General features: G+C 37.9%; 1 protein-coding gene across 7 annotated transcripts in view; it reads left to right on the top strand.

The window, feature by feature from the left end:
• ARHGAP21 (Rho GTPase activating protein 21) overlaps positions 1 to 17,505 on the top strand; it is a 127,348-nt gene that overhangs the window by 77,081 nt on the left and 32,762 nt on the right. For 3 of the 7 annotated variants that reach the window (XM_027121857.1, XM_027121855.1, XM_027121856.1), the window contains exons 5-9: positions 2,503 to 2,595; positions 4,107 to 4,185; positions 6,719 to 6,773; positions 13,768 to 13,797; positions 15,119 to 17,009. In XM_027121857.1, the coding sequence (XP_026977658.1) occupies positions 2,503 to 2,595; positions 4,107 to 4,185; positions 6,719 to 6,773; positions 13,768 to 13,797; positions 15,119 to 17,009 (2,148 nt within the window). Of the gene's footprint in view, positions 1 to 2,502; positions 2,596 to 4,106; positions 4,186 to 5,592; positions 5,679 to 6,718; positions 6,774 to 13,767; positions 13,798 to 15,118; positions 17,010 to 17,505 lie in introns of those variants that run through there. The other 4 variants (XM_027121859.1, XM_027121858.1, XM_027121860.1 and 1 more) reach the window with 3 other exon arrangements.

Here is a 17,505-nt window from a genome sequence, read left to right as displayed (position 1 = left end):
GCTGTGAGCATCCGTGAACGTGGCAAAAATCCCTGCTCTTCATTTTAGTGGAAGAGACAACCAACCAGCATGAAAGCAAATAAACATGTAACTTTAAGTAGCAGATGACAAGTTCTGCGAAGAAAAATAAAGCCTGGCACATACAGAAAGTTTTCCCAAATTTTGTATTATGATTTTCAAAGTACAGCAAATACCTTATCCATCTGGATTCAACAATTAACTTAATGTTGAGTATATATTTGCTTTATCTGTCCATCCATACATGTGTCTGGGTGTTTGGATATCTTGACTTATTTTTTTCTCTCAAGCCATTTGAAAATTAAGTTGCAGATATCATTATCATAATACTGGAAATGTAATAATATAATAATAAAATATGATAATATAAGATTACAATCAGTCCCTAAGTATTTCGGCAAACATCTCTTAAGAATGAGGACATTCTTCCTTACAGTAGGGATTTAACTAGCATTAGTTCTCTGTTTCCTCCAAAACCTCATGGAGAAAGCAGTCAGGGCTGTCTGTCATAGCCAATCAGAGGTGACCAAAGGATTTATAATATTTTCACGTCTTCTGAACTTAGAGAGCTGTATAGAGTTTCCTTGGGAAGAGATCTGATATATATTTTTGAAAATTGGATGATAGATACTTTGCAGGTATATTTTTACAACCTTGCAAATTTTTCATGCTTGAAAACGTAAGAATATGAGACTAGTCTTCATCTAAGCACCATGGAGAGTGGAAATACACATTTACCAAGGAATTGCTCCAATTACAAGCTATGCTGAGCGCTTTTGCATGTTATCTTATTGAGTCTTCATAGAAACCCTTCAAGAATGCAAAAACATGTCTCTGTACTGTAAAAGAACAAGCAATCATTTCTTTTAAGTAAAAACGTTTATTTACCTGCACCTGGCCTATCCAGTGGCACAGCAAGGATTTGGATCCCTGTCTCCTGGTGTCTAAAACATGAGCAGTTTTCCTCTGTGCCCTGTTGCATTTTAAGCAGAGTTAGCCATTCACTACTTTTAGAGGATGTCTTTCAGAGTAAACAGCTAAATATGTAAGGGGAGTTGCTGATAGACGTTCCTTATTGGTTTCTACTTCTTTTGAGCCACCTTTGTGATATACCTGGTTAAAAATTTGGTTTTATAAGACAATAATTATGGATTCTTTATATTTGACAGTCATATTCTGCCCAGCGCCACAGTCTAACAAGTATGATGAAAGAACTCCATACATATATACGCCTTATTTTCTCAGTTATATTCTTCTTTAAGGGTCAGGGCTGCGTCTTCTGGTTCATTGATTTTCCATCTTGAGTATGCATCACGGTCACATGAGGGTTTCTGATTCAGTAGATCTGGGGTGGGGGGGTCCGTGAATTTGCATTTCCAGCACATTCCCTGGTTGTGTTAATGCTGCTGGTCTGGTGATCACACTCCGAGAGCCACTGTCTACCTGTTTGTCCCCTCTCAGTACTTACCTTGGTGCTTGTCGCTTAGTTTAAATGTCCTCTCACCTGTGACTCTTCCTTTGACTTCTATGTATTGAAACTGTCAGTTGTTCTCCAATGTTAGTGTGTAGAAGGATCATCTGGGAAACTTCTTGACAAAGCAGATTTCTGATTGGACCCCGAAACACTGATTTTTTTCAAACCCCTGAGCTGTTAATGCAGACGATCCATGGATAGCAGTTTGTGAAGTGCTGGCTTTCAGATTTGATCACGAGCTCCTCATTGCCATGACTGTATGTTGTATCTGTCTCTGTTTTTTTTTTTTGCGGTACGCGGGCCTCTCACTGTTGTGGCCTCTCCCGCTGCGGAGCTCAGGCTCCGGAGGCGCAGGCTCAGCGGCCATGGCTCACGGGCCCAGCCGCTCCGCGGCATGTGGGATCTTCCCGGACCGGGGCACGAACCCGTGTCCCCTGCATCGGCAGGCGGACTCTCAACCACTGCGCCACCAGGGAAGCCCCTGTAGTACCATTCTTTGTTCATATGTCTTTCTCCCTCCAGAGTCCCTGAAGGGAAAGAACTGTCTTATTTAGGATTGTGACTTAGTGCTTAACACGATGCAGTGTTAAAAAGCAGTGGAGTTGAATACCGCCTGTGTAATCTAGCTGTGTGACCTTAAGAGAATTTACTTAGTCTCTCTGAGCCTCGGTGTCCTCTTTTATTCGATGGTGGTAGAAATACTTACTTGTTATGGAAATTAGCTCTCAGGTATGTGTAATATTTAGTGTGATAATTTACATACAGAATGCTCCCAGTAAATGGAAATCGTTGCTATTGTGGTGGTTGTGTTATGGAAGAAGAAAAATAAATGTTGGAGTTCTTGGAACCCTCTTAATGATGACTTTAGCATCCAGATTTAAGATATGTGTCTAACATTTCATTTAAAAAATCTTTGCTTCACTGTCTCAATTAAATATCATTTTTTATTTTGCTATTTTAAGAAAATATCGTGAGGTAAAATTATGCCTTGGCTCTTTTCTTCCGCACAGGAAAACAAAGAAACCGCTTGGAGCCCATGGATACCATCTTCGTCAAACAGGTTAAGGAGGGAGGACCTGCTTTTGAAGCTGGATTGTGCACAGGTGCTTGATAGTCTTACTTAAACCTACCTTTTCATTTCTTTTCTACTTCATTTTTACCACATTTCATTTTCCATGTTTTTCCTTCTGTCTCCTACTGTATGTTTCTTCCTTTTTCTTCCTATCAGTTATTACTGTTTTTGAGACCTAGTTAGTTATATGTTTTTTGATACCCAAATGGATGGGTGGGCAGAAATACCGTAATTGATATATTGTGGACACTTTTAGTTACCACTCAGATAATGGACCCTCAGAGGCCCTCTTAACCTGTTTTGCGTACATTTAATTTTGACAAAGGTTAATAAAATAGCAAATGAAGGAGATATTCATTGAAGTAAATGAAATCATCTTGGAGCTCCAAGTTCTGGAAGAGCCTGACCTGCTAGAGGTGAATGAATTCGTCCACCACAAAGAGTAGTTTAAGTCTCCAGTGCAATGCAAGCCCAGCTTCATCTGCAGCTGTCAGTGGATGTGGTCTGGTAGCTGTTCTGAAATATTTGGTGACTTTAATTAAAAAAACTAAGTAGGATTTAGTTTAGATTAATGCACACACTAAAATAGTTACCCTTTTCTCTTGTTTCTAAACATGAAATAATTTAAAAAGGGAATTAGTGAAAAACTATCTTTTACTGCCTTTTGAATAAAATGTTATCTTTGCAGCTACACATGTAAATAGTGGGTGTCGCTGGTAAGATTTATTAGAATGCATTGTTAACTTGTTAATTATCTTTTTTGTCATAGTTAAAGTAAGCCTAATTTCAGTATCATTAGTATATATAAAATGTACATCAGTGAACACATAACATTCTATTAGCTAGAATGTATCATCTCTCATATTCTAAGCTTTCCAGGGTTGGGAAGATGAAGTTGAGGGACTGTGCAAAGCCCACAAAAAATACGTTTTTTCCTGTTTTCCTCTGTCCTTTCTCTCATTATTTTCCTTTCTGCTCTACTGATTTTTCTGAGTAACCAAACATCCTTTTCCCCATTAAAATGAAGAACAAGTTAATAGATATAAAGTCAAAACCATGTCCATACCCATGTTTAAGTTCTGCAGTGTAGCACTAATCAATAAACTAAATAGACTGAGAGAATACAACAAAGAAATCAGTTGGACTAAAATTAGAGACCACTGAGATAACAAAAATAATTGTCTAAGGCTGTTAAACAGTGTTTCTCTATTAGAAAGGACAGGGTAAATGGAGGAATAAATAGTAGTTTTACAACTCAGAAAACAAATGATAGGGGCATAAATAGTATAATTGTGGTCACTTGGTGATTATACTTCTTGAGGTTTCTAAATTCATCGATGGCTGGACTCTTATTTAAAATATAGTTATATTTCATAAGTAGCTTGATATATTAAAATTTAGGTTCATTTTTGTAAAAAGACACTTTAAAAAACGAGCAAGGATATATTAAAAATAAGTATATTACTCAAGAAGTTTTTCAAAAGTACTCACAAGTGACTTTTTAAAGGAATTCCTCATGTGTTATTTAATTTCTCTTTGAAGGTGATCGAATTATAAAAGTCAATGGAGAAAGTGTTATTGGAAAGACCTATTCCCAAGTAATCGCTTTAATCCAGAACAGGTAAGAGTCTTGAAATAGGATTAATTTTGGCCAAAGATGGGTTTTATAAATCACTGAAACTAGTAGGTTTAATGCAATATTGTATTCCTATAAGAAATTGATGTGCTTTGGAAATCTGAAACTTTCCCTTAAAGTGGAAAATGCATTTGAAAGTTGCCAAGAACAAACTATCTGAGGATGGCGTATTTGGTGGCTTTGTTTTGGCAAGTTTATCAGATTTGTAATTAAAATCCTTTAGAGCCTGAGAGGCATACGTTTTAGATTTACCATTAAGTTTCCTACTTTTATTTGAAGTGATAATCAAATTTCTAATTTGTTTATAATAAATATATATATAAATGCATATATAATTTATTTTAAAACCACTAAGGATAACTTATCTTAAATGCCTTTTACTGAATGATATTCTTGGCTCAGATTCATTTGTTTTAACAAAGACAGCAAGAAATCGTCCTTTAATCCGTTTGTTTGCCTACATTCTACAGAATAGGATTTTGAGTTCTAAAGGTAAATAAATATTTATAGAGCGACTGATTGCAAAAATAATTTAGTCCTACTCTTTCTCTCTATCACACACCTAGAATTTTTTTTTTTAATTACAAATAAGGAAATCGAAAGCCATAGAGGTTGCTGTATTAAATTTCTGTCAAGAATAAGCCATGACTCTGGGATCTGATTTCCAGCTCATCACCACAAGGGGTTCTTCCCAGATTCAAATACAGTAACTTTTGGATGATCTGTTGCTTTATATTAGCCATACTCACCTGTCTGTAATTAAATTGATGTTCATTATTTTCTGAAGAATTCTATCAAGCTCCTCTAACCACGTCTAAAGCTGTTCATGCTATAATCTAACTTATGTACACGAATGCCCTAATATGTTGTCACTTTTACAGTTAGTGATGTGATCATGATTTATTGATCTCAGAGTATTCTCCTTACTGTTGGATTCTAGGTGTTCCTGACAGTGAGCCCTATTTGATCTTAAATATTGAGGAGACCTGGGCACTGGTGAAGAATTGAAAGCCTCCCTGGAGGCAGTGGGGAGATCCACCCAAATTTTCTTTTACTGCAAATAATTTAGATCATGATAAATATACCAGTATGTTTGTCAGCCTGTAATTTAAGGGTTTTTTAGTGTATTTGTTAACATGTCTTCTTTAAAAGTACTATTTTTCCAAACAACCATAACTTAATCTTTGTTTTCCTCAAAATCCACATTAATTTTTTGTTTGTTTGTTTTTTTTGTTACTGGTGCAGTTCATCTTTCAGAATAATAATAACACTTTGGAATGACAGTCTTAATTTTTCAACCAATAAAGCAATTTGAAAAATAAATACTGTTTTTTCATGATCTTATTTTTCTTTTAAAAAATTGTGTTCCTTTTGTCTGCAGTTGGTAGCAAATGGATTAATGCAGCACAAAGCCATTGAGATTCTGCAGTGTATTAATGTAAAAATGTATCCTTGCAGAAGAATTTATCTAAGCATCAGTATGTATTTTCTACCAACTCTAAATGTTGAAATACAAGTACCTACATATTTTCTTCGTAGAATTTATTTGAACCTGTGGTTCTAATTGTTTTACTCTTCTCTCAGCATTTATGAACCTAAAAATAAGGGTTCGAATAGAGACACCAGTAAATGATTAGATTTGGGGTTTTTTGTTTTTGTTGTTGTTTGTTTCTTAATCTCTTGATTGTATTGGGGGAAAATCTATCTGATATTGTTAGGGTAGATACTGAAGCACTTGCTGGGGATAGCAGTGTTCTTGCCGTATCTAAGTGTTAATTCCAGATCACAGGACTCGGTATAATTTATCCCTTTGAACTGTTTTAAACCTAGAGAAACTTCTCTGTTATTTTTAACAGAACACTTACAGTACCAAAATAAAATGAGACTTTGAGCTATTCCTGTAAAGGCTCTAAAATTAAATCACGGAGAAGAAAGTAAATTGTTGAGATGCTATATGGTTTTTAAAAAATGAGTCATTTTGATGGTTGTGATGGTGAACTCTGATTTCCTTCCCATTTGAGGCCAAGAGGGAATATTTCAAAATTAGGATGTTTAATATTGCCTAAAATGTTAAATTTGAGGGTTCTCTGATTATTTTTATGTTAATGTATTTTTAACTTGATAAACAGAGAATTGGTGGTAAAAATTTGTAATTTGTTCTGTGACCTGAAAGAAAATAATACACAATTATATATTGATGAGTTTTGTTCCAGGAGTATTCAATATAAGTAATATACTTCATGTTTTTAAATTAGAAACATGTTATAAAGAACACATGACTGATTATGAATAGCTCAAACATACGGCAGGGTGCCCTCTTTTGTACATAATTAGCCTATATATATAAATGACTTCTTTTCATTTTAATGATTCGGATTTGAAATGTAAAGATTTTTAAAACCCCCATATTAAACTCATAAGCAATTTAAAAAATACTTGTGAGTTAACTCTTTTTCCTTTATGTCTTTCTTGTATACTTCTGCCTCCCCTAAAATAGTATGTGTCTATTCAATTTCAGCGATACCACATTGGAACTTAGTGTTATGCCAAAAGATGAAGACATTCTCCAAGTGGTGAGTTTTATTTATTCAAATATGTGGATTGTTTTATAGTCATGAATGTTAATAAAAATTCTTTAAAGATGGAGGTGGATTAAACAGTTTTTAAAAGACTCTAGGGAAAAAAAACTCAAACGCTCTGTTTTTCTCTACATTTTACCAAAAAACCAAAACAAAGGGAGAGAGAGACTATTGTCCGTTTTTTACAATTAAGCAACATGAGAATATTTTATTGATTCCGCAGTAAACTCTTATTGTTGTCATTTGGAATGAGATTCCTAAAGAGTTTGTTTGCCCAAATGTTGCATTCTAGATACTCCTTCAACCAAAAGCCAAGCCTCAGGGTGCAAGTACATATCCCCAGGAATTAGATTTTTTTTTTTTTAAACTATGAGGTCAGAAATTTTATGAAAGCCATTTATTAATTTTCCAATAAGCGTTACTGTCTGTAAATTAACTTACCGAGCAGTTTTCTTAACAGTATCCATTCATTCCATTAGAAGTAATGTTCACAATGAATAGAGTCTGCACCTTAAGGGAAAAATAGGTTAGCATCTTAGAGAGGGAGTGAAACTATATAGTTGAAAATCTTTGGCATTTATCTTAAAATATCTTTCTCCTCTTGAGAAAGAAAACAAATTAACTGGAGTACTTAACTCCTTTATTAAGCTTAGATATTGCTGAGGGTAAAAAGATGATAAAATAAATTTCATTCAGGAAAATAATACTTTTCCTCAATTGATTTTGTAGTTCAGCAGAATAAAACAGTTAGAGCTAGGAAATAGCAGTGGCTGCTGAAGATTGTTGTTGTTGTTGTTTTTTTAATTCCTTTTAGTGAATAGCTGTTGTTGCTGTTGTTTTATTACTCAGAACTGATGGAATCCTTGTGGTAGGAATGGAAATCGGAATGTTTTTCACTTGTAAGGCGTTCATTTGAACTTAGCTCAACAAAAGTCCTAAATAATCTTCTGTAAACATTTTTTTTTTACAAAAAAATCACTAAAGCCAATCCTAGTGATTCAGTTTATTCGCTTACACATAAAATATAATTAACCAAAATCCATGGAGATCAGCCTTGTGTTTTCAAGGCATACTGATTTTATTTCAAAATGGCATGTTTACCGACAACAGGTTATTACCCTTCTTAAATGCGCAGTTCTGTTGGGGTTGAGGGTCTCAACAAGGAAGTTGTAACCATCTGTGGTGGTTTTCTCAGTCAAGCAGCACTAGTTGTAGAGTCCTCCCCTGATCATTCAGCACAGTGAGAGAACAACAGACAACCATGGAAGGCAGTGAAGTCACTAGACGGAAAATAAATAGGGGGGTCCTCCTGTAGGGCTCCACTTATGCAAAGGACCAGGAGGTGATGCCCACACGGTAGGACGAACTTTACCTTGAACCCTTGCATTCTCCTGACTCAGAGACAGAGGGCACTTCCAAAACAGAACTGACATCTCATCTTCAGTAGTCTCTTTGCTTGCCAAGGTGAAGGCACCGGTTGGACACTGTTGAGAACAGTGAAACGTTCTATAAACGTTGAGAACAGTGAAACGTTGTATAAATTCCCAGGAATGAGGCACAGAATTGCCATCCTAGCCTGCTGTGTGGGTGATGCAGGGGAGCAAGAGTGCAAGGAATCATGTTCTAAGGATGTGATCAATGGGAAATTAGGTTAATTAATTTCCTTGTGTTTTATTTAAGATAAAGGGAAAATACAAAGTGTTGCAACACAGGGAGAAGTTGGTTCACTGGGGTGACCTGAGCACACAGATCTTCAAGGTTCCTCAGGGTCCTGATATATTGTAACAGAAAATTCATCTTTAAAACTTGTTGAGTTATTTTAATCATAAGAAATTAAAAGCCCATATCCTTGATGATAAAAGAAAACCTCACTTTTAAACCCAGTCTTCATTCACATTTGCGTTAGGAAATTGAAGGAGTATATATAGTTAATGCAGACTCTCCGTTGTTCCCTGAAGGACACTGAAATGCAGTGACTTCTTTTCCACATCAATGCTTTTAGCTGGGATATCTACAAGTGGCATTTTAAAAATCTATTATAAAACCCAAAGAGAATCTGGGATTTAAAAAACCATATGTGGAAATACTTCTCTCTAACAGATTCTAGAATGAAAATGTTCTATAAGGGGCCTTCAGAAGTATTTATGTTGGTCTTAAATCTGTTACTTAAAATATATGCTTTTAAAGATGTATTTGTCCCTGTGAGGTTGAATATTCATTGTAAAGAAAACATAAACATGAACATTTTTACAGCTACTATAAACATCATTTACCCAAGAGAAAGCCTGTCTCAGTTTTTATATATTTGCCTGGGTCACGGCAGGATTGGGTGTCCATGAGCGTTTGCTCCTCAAGTGATGTATAGATCAAGTTGTTCTAGAGGTATTCAGCTCATCTTTGAGAGGTGGCATAGAAAATTTAATTTGGTTCAAAACTTACGTCATGTAAGGACAGGTATATAATAATAAATCTCATAATTCACAGAAGACAGTGACATGAGGTTGAAAAACATGAAGTAAAATTAAGAATTATTTATTATGTTATTAAACTAGTGCTGGTAATAGTACTCCTGTACTTGGCAACCTCATTTTTTAAACTAACATACATTTTCATACATTGTAAAATGTATGTACAGTGACATACATTTTAAACTAACAATAGAATAGTATTGTATTCATTTGAGTCATTTGGTGGTCTTATATTTTAGACCATGATCATAGACTTAGACAAGTTCATATTTTTAAGGTGATACTACAAAATAAAAAGCACTTCCTGTTGCATTTGTAAAAAGACAAAACGATTTTGTTGCCCTCTCAGACACTGAGAGTGAATGAAATAGCCACCACCTGTCAAGTCACCTAAACAGTGATGCTGACTGAAAAAAATATGTCCTCAATGGACCCATGGTAGCTCTCAGCGCTAGAGCTGGGTGTTCTTTTCTGTGCAGACTTCAAGGTACTTCGTTAAGCCTTTAGATCCATGGACTCAAAATTCAGTTTTAAGTAGATCAGTTCTGATGGCTGTGGAGATCCTCGGGTGTGTCTGATGTTTGACGAGGGTATTTGGAGCCGCCTTTTTTTTTTTTTTGCGGTACGCAGGCCTCTCACTGTTGTGGCCTCTCCCGTTGCGGAGCGCAGGCTCAGCGGCCATGGCTCACGGGGCCCAGCCGCTCCGCGGCATGTGGGATCTTCCCGGACCGGGGCACGAACCCGTGTGCCCTGCATCGGCAGGTGGACTCTCAACCACTGCGCCACCAGGGAAGCCCCTACTTTGTGTTTTAACAGCCAGGTTAAACAGCTTTTCTCGTGTAACAGGGAAGAAAGTGATGGCACTAGGACTTGAACCCAGTTAGGCCTGAGACTGTATGTAGCCTGTACTTGAAACTAAACCACAGTCCCATACTGTCGTTGGGTCCAGATGAAGAGTGTCAGTGGCTGTTACTTTCACACTGCCGGTCAGGGTCAGAGCTGCTAGGCAAACTCATCTCTGAGATCTGTGTCCATTGCCCTAGTTACCACTCCATGAATGTGCGATATAAATTGAAAAATGTAATTTAACCCCAATTTTTCTTTAGATTTATTAGAATTACTTTCAAAATAATTATTTATTATGTTCCACAATCAGTATACTATTCTATTTAAAATTAGGTCTCCATTTGTCATGTGTGGATCAAGGTAATCTTGCTTTAGAGTAGGGAAGCGAGAACAGGAATTCTGGAGGGTTCTTTCATATTTTGCAAGTTTGAAGCAGTTACTTCTATTTTTTTAAAAAAGTATTTTAAATAATTATAAGAATAGTACTTGCTTGTTAGAAAAGTTTCAAATAATTTAGAAAGGTATAAAGTATCCACAACATCCGCTTCTCCCACGTCCCACTGTGGCATGTCTGACGTGTGTTTTAAAATTATCCAAACAGATATGTAGTTACTTTTGCTTTTATCATAAGTAATGGTATAAAATTAACAGGTCAGCCTGTGAACGCAAACTGGTAGGCAGGAATTTTAATCTTACTAGCTTATTTATTCTGCACTTTTTTGTTTGTTTTTCCTGTTCACTAGACAGTAAATATGGTACAGTCATAGTAATACTATCGCAATAGTAATAGGTATGGTAATAGTGATTTCGATGCAAGGCTACTAAAACTGAACTGAAAGATCATTTTTGGACTATTTAGCTACTGTTAGGCACTAATACATATAGTCAAGATCCAGACTGTTAACATTACATTTTATTTAAATGCTCTTTACAATTCTAATTCCAAATGAAGACTTCTGTGAGGCGTCTTTCCTTACTCCCCTCTCCCCCCCCCCCCCCCCCCCCGTTTAAAGAACATTTTGGATCTGTAGGCATGACGGGGCTGCTACTATTTCGTTTTCATTAGGTGTGGCTTGAATTTTAAAATATTAATTTTTAAACTACTAAGCTACTATAAGATATAAAACTTTAATACAGGGTAAAGGAAATTCAAGAAAAAATGTAGAGTGATATATAAAAGGCCTAATGAAAAAAAAAATTGGCTAAGGATTTTTTTGTCATATCCTACTGAATTCCCAAGTGCTAATCAGTCGGGAAAAATCTGAGTGTTGTCTAATTCCATCAAAACTTCCGGATATATATTGGGTTGGCTAAAAAGTTCGTTCAGTTTTAAGTAAAAATGACACATTTTTCATTTTCACCAAGAACTTTATTCAACAGCGTATTCATTAACCAAATGAACTTTTTGGCCAACTCGATACTCTGAAGTATCCATTTGGACTTAAACGTAAAAATAAAAATTATTATGAGCCAAATATGCAATTCTTATGACATTGGTTTCAAAAATTTCTGGGCCACGCCATTTCAGGCAAACTTATTGATACAGGATGATTTTGATGTCATTATAAAAGAATATAAATTGACATCATTATATAAAAATGACCTTAAGTGATATTTTGTATTGTTTAATTGGTGCCTATTTCAGAGATTCCCAGGGGGTAATTAAACCATTGAAATGTCTGACCATGGTGTCTCAGTGAAAGACTGAGTACTTTCTGACTCAAGAGAAAGCACGCCACAGTCACAGCTATGAGCAACTTATGGAGTTTAAAATTCTGTTTTCAGAGTGTAAAACCTCATTAATGGGTTCCACGTTCTTCTCAAAGAGTTGAATATTGTAATCCACCCCAGTGTTTGCGCGAGCCCCGTCTAAGGCTTTCCTCTGTAGGCAGTTTGTTTTCTAGAGGAACACTTAAAGGCATCCTGGGAGAAGGGGACTCCTTAAAATTGTCATATCATCTATTCCTAATTTACATGCCTGCGCTTATTCTGGAGATAATTTGTGTCTGCACCGCACCTCTCAGCATAGCCGTAGAAGTTTATTCCCATGACTTACCCGGAACACATACCAAGCGACAGTGGCCTTTGGAGCACTGCTGATTTCCCCATGGATGTTAATTGAATGGTATTGGTTCTCAAACTTTATGAGAATGAGAAACTTTTAAATAGATAAACAAACAAGCTCTTTTCGTGTCCTTGAACTGAGAGGATATGTGAGGAAGTTCAGTACTACTACTGAATGAATTCATACTTTATCTCAACCATATCTGCTTGCATTAGACAGTAGTACTGTATGTGTAAGGTATTCTGTTTAGTCCGTCCACTGTTAACGCGTGGTCCACGTGTGTATATTTAAGGACCCCTTTGCCATGATTTTACCCAGAAGTGGGGACCCATGAATATAGACTATTTAGGAATCTTAGCAATATCTAAAGTATGTCAAATACCTTTTCAAGTATTTAATAGCTCTGGTCATATACTTTTATTACTAAAAGATAATATTCCTCCCCAAATTTGAATAAAGGAGGTATCTTTAAATTATTAGTTCTGGAACAGCATTTCCCAGCAGAAGTTCTAATTGTGTTAAAACCCCGGGAAAAAAATGGGTTCCGTGGCCAAATAAGTTTGTAATTTCACGTCAAGTTTTACAGCGTACATTAACGTAGTAGAGGTCTTGAGAAGTCATGAAGCCCACCAGCCAAACTTCCCCTACATCATCAGGCATAAGGAATACACCACCCCTTTCAGGTGATGCTTAATAAAATTGCACAAACACGCTCTAACAATACTGTACCAGCGAGTCCACTCATCCACACACAGGTTTCCTGTCACGGAACAGTGCTGGCGCTACTACAATCAGCATTAAAAAGATAAGTTTGTTATGTCAGTGGCACATAGCCAAAATGTGTATTTTGACTGACTGTGTTCATACCTTAGAAATATTATGGCATGCATGTTTTTTTTAGCTACTGGGCTTTCATTTCTCACTGCATCCTGGTTTAGGTTCTATAATATTCTTTAGAAGTTAAAAAGAATTACTCTGGAAGTAATATTTTTTATGTCCATCCAGTAGCTATTTTCATAAGCTTAATAAAATAGGCCAAAAGGTACAGCATTGGAAGATCTTAATTTTTGAGGGAAACCCATTTGATAAAACAGCCATTCTTTCGTTCCAAATCCTAGTGTACAGGCAGCTGCAGTCAGCTGACAGCTTGTGGTTATGCTCTGATTTACAGGGGAAGGAGGAGGTTGTACTATTTTAAATGCATAATAGAGCATTCGTTTTGTCATCTGGAAGCAGAGATGGAAGAAACTCAGGGGAAATGAGAGGCATCAATGTTGCTGTTGTGGAAGGGAAGCTTTGTGGCACATTATCAGACAGCAGTGCATATTGAAGAAAATATCTGTTAGGAATGCATGTCACCAGATGTATTTTGTTTTCGAGAATGGTAGACAGATCAAATAAGAACCAGATAAAAGCGTGAGAAAAAGATGCTCAGAAGGATACTGAAGTTACTCTTTATGCCTCACTGCCCTTTACTTCTCTTGGTACCTTCCAGAGGAATCAGTATAGATGTATTTTTAGGTTGCTGTTCTCCAGCATCAATATGACAACATGATTCTGTCTTTATATCAGTAAGCAGCTTCTACTATGTTTTCCTATTTTCTGCTAGCTACAATTTACAAAGGATGTCACAGCTCTGGTAAGAACTGCACAGAAGCCATTTCCTTGCTTTATAAATCATGTTTTGTAGAGATTTGTAATAAGCCAATCTATTAAAACTGTAAGTTTGCTTAGAGGAATCTCTCCGTGGTGTTAATCTTACTAATTTGCAGAATGTGTTTGTGATATATTATTTTCTTTCTTTCTTTCTTTTTATGTTTGGTTTTCTTTCGTATCCTGTGCATAATTGGTGTTAAAACATAACATCTATCTGCATCTGTATTTTTTTAATTATCTCACACTCTCTCTTCTCCTAGTACTTTGCTGTTATGTTATGTTTGTGGCTGCACCTGAGCTTTGCAAGCTGTCTAATGCAAAGAGAGGATGTGATGATAGTCTTGAATTAAGCTTGTTTGGATTAGGGGAGGGTGTGTAACATGACACCACACCTAACTGTCTCAGCTGTTGGACATAGTCCTGAATTATATCGGTTAGCTCTGTTTTATAGAGTCTTGTTACTTAATTTGTTATTTTTAAGTTGTAAAAAACATTCCTAGATAATTTCGTGAATAATTGATAAAAAATAATTGGAGCTGCATGCCTGCCTGTTAGTAATAGAGAAATGTCTCCTTATAACAGGTAAAAGAGACCAAATAAATTTGTACGATACAATTTTGCATTACCGTAAAATAAAAAAATATAAATTATATACCAGGAAGATGAATTACCTTTTTTCATATTTTACGCCTTTAATATGTACTTAATTTCTTAAGTGTGCATATTCTCTATTTCTCCTGGCTGTTGGAGGATTTAATTTATCAAAATGGATTATTTTTAGCGACTCAGTAATCATTAATTGGCAAGACAGTGTTCAATGTAATATTTATGATAGCAGCAGTGCCTAAAGTGAAGATGTATTTGGTGAAGATTTTAAATATTTTCACCTTCACTCTGGCAAAAGATCAGAGTCTTGTTTTGCTGAGATTTATTAGGCAGCCATTTAACCTGCCAACTGCTGGGGAAAAAAATCATAAAACTCGAAAGGGGAAATTTTTAGAAGCAAGACGTCCGTATCTAATTAATGGTGGCGAGGGCAGGGCGGAGTTTGCTGCGTTTCAGGTCTATTGAGAAAATAAGCAGTTGTAATTTATATTTTTTGCAAATTCTACAATTTATTTGATTTCTGAGAGACTAGCCCTTTTCTGAATTTGTGGAGTACCCTTACACTGTGTTTGCCTGCATGCTTTAGTGAATGCCACCCAAGAGCAGGGCACCGTAAAATAACATAGTGCATCGCAAGAATGGAAACAAGTGTTCCTTTGATGACTCTGAAGTGACCCCTTTCTCTCATCTTCATGTAGGCGTATTCTCAAGATGCCTACCTGAAGGGCAACGAAGCCTACAGCGGCAATGCCCGCAACATACCTGAACCTCCACCAGTCTGCTACCCCTGGCTGCCACCCGCCCCTCCCGCCCCGGTGCCGCCCCCTGAAACAGCTCCTCCAGACTCCTCCACGAGCAAACCGCAGAACAGTCCCCCAGTATTGACGCAGCCCGGCAGGGCCTACAGGATGGAAATACAAGTGCCTCCGTCACCACCAGAGGTGGCCAAGTCAAACACGGCAGTGTGTGTCTGCAGCGAAAGCGTAAGGACCGTCATCGTACCTTCTGAGAAGGTTATAGATTTGTTACCTAGTAGAAGCAACCACACGGTTCCCTCCCACAGAACTGAGGAAGTGAGGTACGGCAGGAACGAGCAGACCTCTTTCAAAACAGCATCAAGAACCACATCGCCACCATCCTCGATTCCCACGTCCCATCTAATCCATCAGACCGGCTCCAGGTCGTTGGAACCTTCTGGCATTTTACTTAAATCAGGCCATTACAGTGGACACTCAGAAGGACTGGCAAGCAGCAGGTCTCCAGCTGTGGATTCTCCTCCCGTATCTGTCAATCACTATTCTCCAAACTCCCATCAGCACATAGACTGGAAAAACTATAAAACTTACAAAGAGTATATTGATAACCGGCGGTTGCACATGGGTTGTCGGACAATTCAAGAAAGGTTAGATAGTTTAAGAGCAGCCTCGCAGAGCACAACAGATTATAACCAGGTGGTACTGAACCGCGCTGCCTTGCAGATACGACGTCGGAGCACCTCTCAGGACCGAGTGCCCCAGTCCGTTCAGATCCGGCAACGCAGCGTGTCTCAGGAGAGGCTGGAGGACTCTGTGTTAATGAAGTACTGTCCAAGGAGTGCATCTCAAGGAGCGCTGACATCTCCTTCTATTAGTTTTAGTAACCATAGGACTCGCTCGTGGGATTTCATCCAGGGACAGGGTGAAACCTTAGAAAACGTCCATTCTGAATGCCCACCACCCGATGTAAAGGGGGAACGAAAGCAGACTTACAAGTGGAGTGGGTTTACCGAGCAGGATGATCGGCGAGGTATTTATGAAAGGCATAGGCAGCAAGAAATTCACAAATCTTTCCGAGGTTCCAATTTTACAGTGGCTCCGAGTGTTGTGAATTCTGACAACAGGCGAGTGAGTGGCAGGGGGGTGGAATTGGTGTCTCAGTTTAAAAGAATTCCAGCAGATCTGAAACCACTGCAGCCCAACAGAAATTTTCAAACTACCTGCGGAATGTCCCAGCCTCGAGGTATTTCACAAGACAGGTCACCTCTTGTGAAAGTCCGAAATAATTCTCTGAAAGCACCTACGCACGTCACAAAACCACCCTCCAGCCAGAACTCGTTTGTTTCCATCAAAGACCAAAGACCAGTAAATCACTTGCATCAAAACAGTCTCTTGAATCAGCAGACATGGTTAAGGACTGAAAGTGCCCGCGATCACCAAGTGGACACTGGGAAGCCCCCCTCTCTATCCGGAGCTTCTGTTAAGCCCGCCCCTCCGATGAGTGAGAACGCTGGCACTCCAGATTTGGAATTATCCGTCACTCAAAGGAATCAAGATTTAAATTTACAAGAGGCTGAAATTCAGCAATCAAATGCTGTAGATAATAAAGAAACTGTCATCCTAAGAGAAAAACCTCCATCTGGTCGCCAAACGCCGCAGCCTTTAAGGCATCAGTCTTACATCTTGGCAGTGAATGACCAAGAGCCCGGTTCAGACACCACTTGCTGGCTACCTAATGATGCTCGCCGCGAGGTCCATATAAAAAGAATGGAGGAGAGGAAGGCCTCAAGTACCAGTCCACCCGGTGATTCCTTGGCTTCCATCCCATTTATAGGTGAGCTCACTTAATGGTCATTGGCTGGTACGTCACATAATTAACACATCTTTTCAGCAAAGTATTTCTAGTTCAACAGGTACAGGAGTTTTACACTGTGATCTTAAAACACTTGTTCCACATTTTCTACACTCTTTTAAAACCAGAGCCATAAGCTTTTACTCTCAAAAATTATTTCTAGTATCCATTTTCCTGTTTTGTTTTTAAACTTTACATACTCAGTACTCATTTTTAATTTTTTTTTTTTTGCGGTACGCGGGCCTCTCACTGTTGCGGCCTCCCCCGTTGCGGAGCACAGGCTCCGGACGCGCAGGCTCAGCGGCCATGGCTCACAGGCCCAGCCACTCCGTGGCACGAACCCGCGTCCCCTGCATCGGCAGGCGGACTCTCAACCACTGCGCCACCAGGGAAGCCCTTTCATTTTGATTTTAATGAGACAAATCCCCACCGTCTGGGGTGGGGTCAGGAGACCCATCAGCAAACCAGATTGTGCTTA

The sequence above is a fragment of the Aethalodelphis obliquidens genome, unplaced genomic scaffold (assembly GCF_003676395.1).
Source record: "Aethalodelphis obliquidens isolate GAN/ISIS:26980383/991018 unplaced genomic scaffold, ASM367639v1 scaffold23, whole genome shotgun sequence".
NCBI lineage: Eukaryota > Metazoa > Chordata > Mammalia > Artiodactyla > Delphinidae > Aethalodelphis > Aethalodelphis obliquidens.
This window is presented reverse-complemented; position numbering and strand designations above follow the sequence as displayed.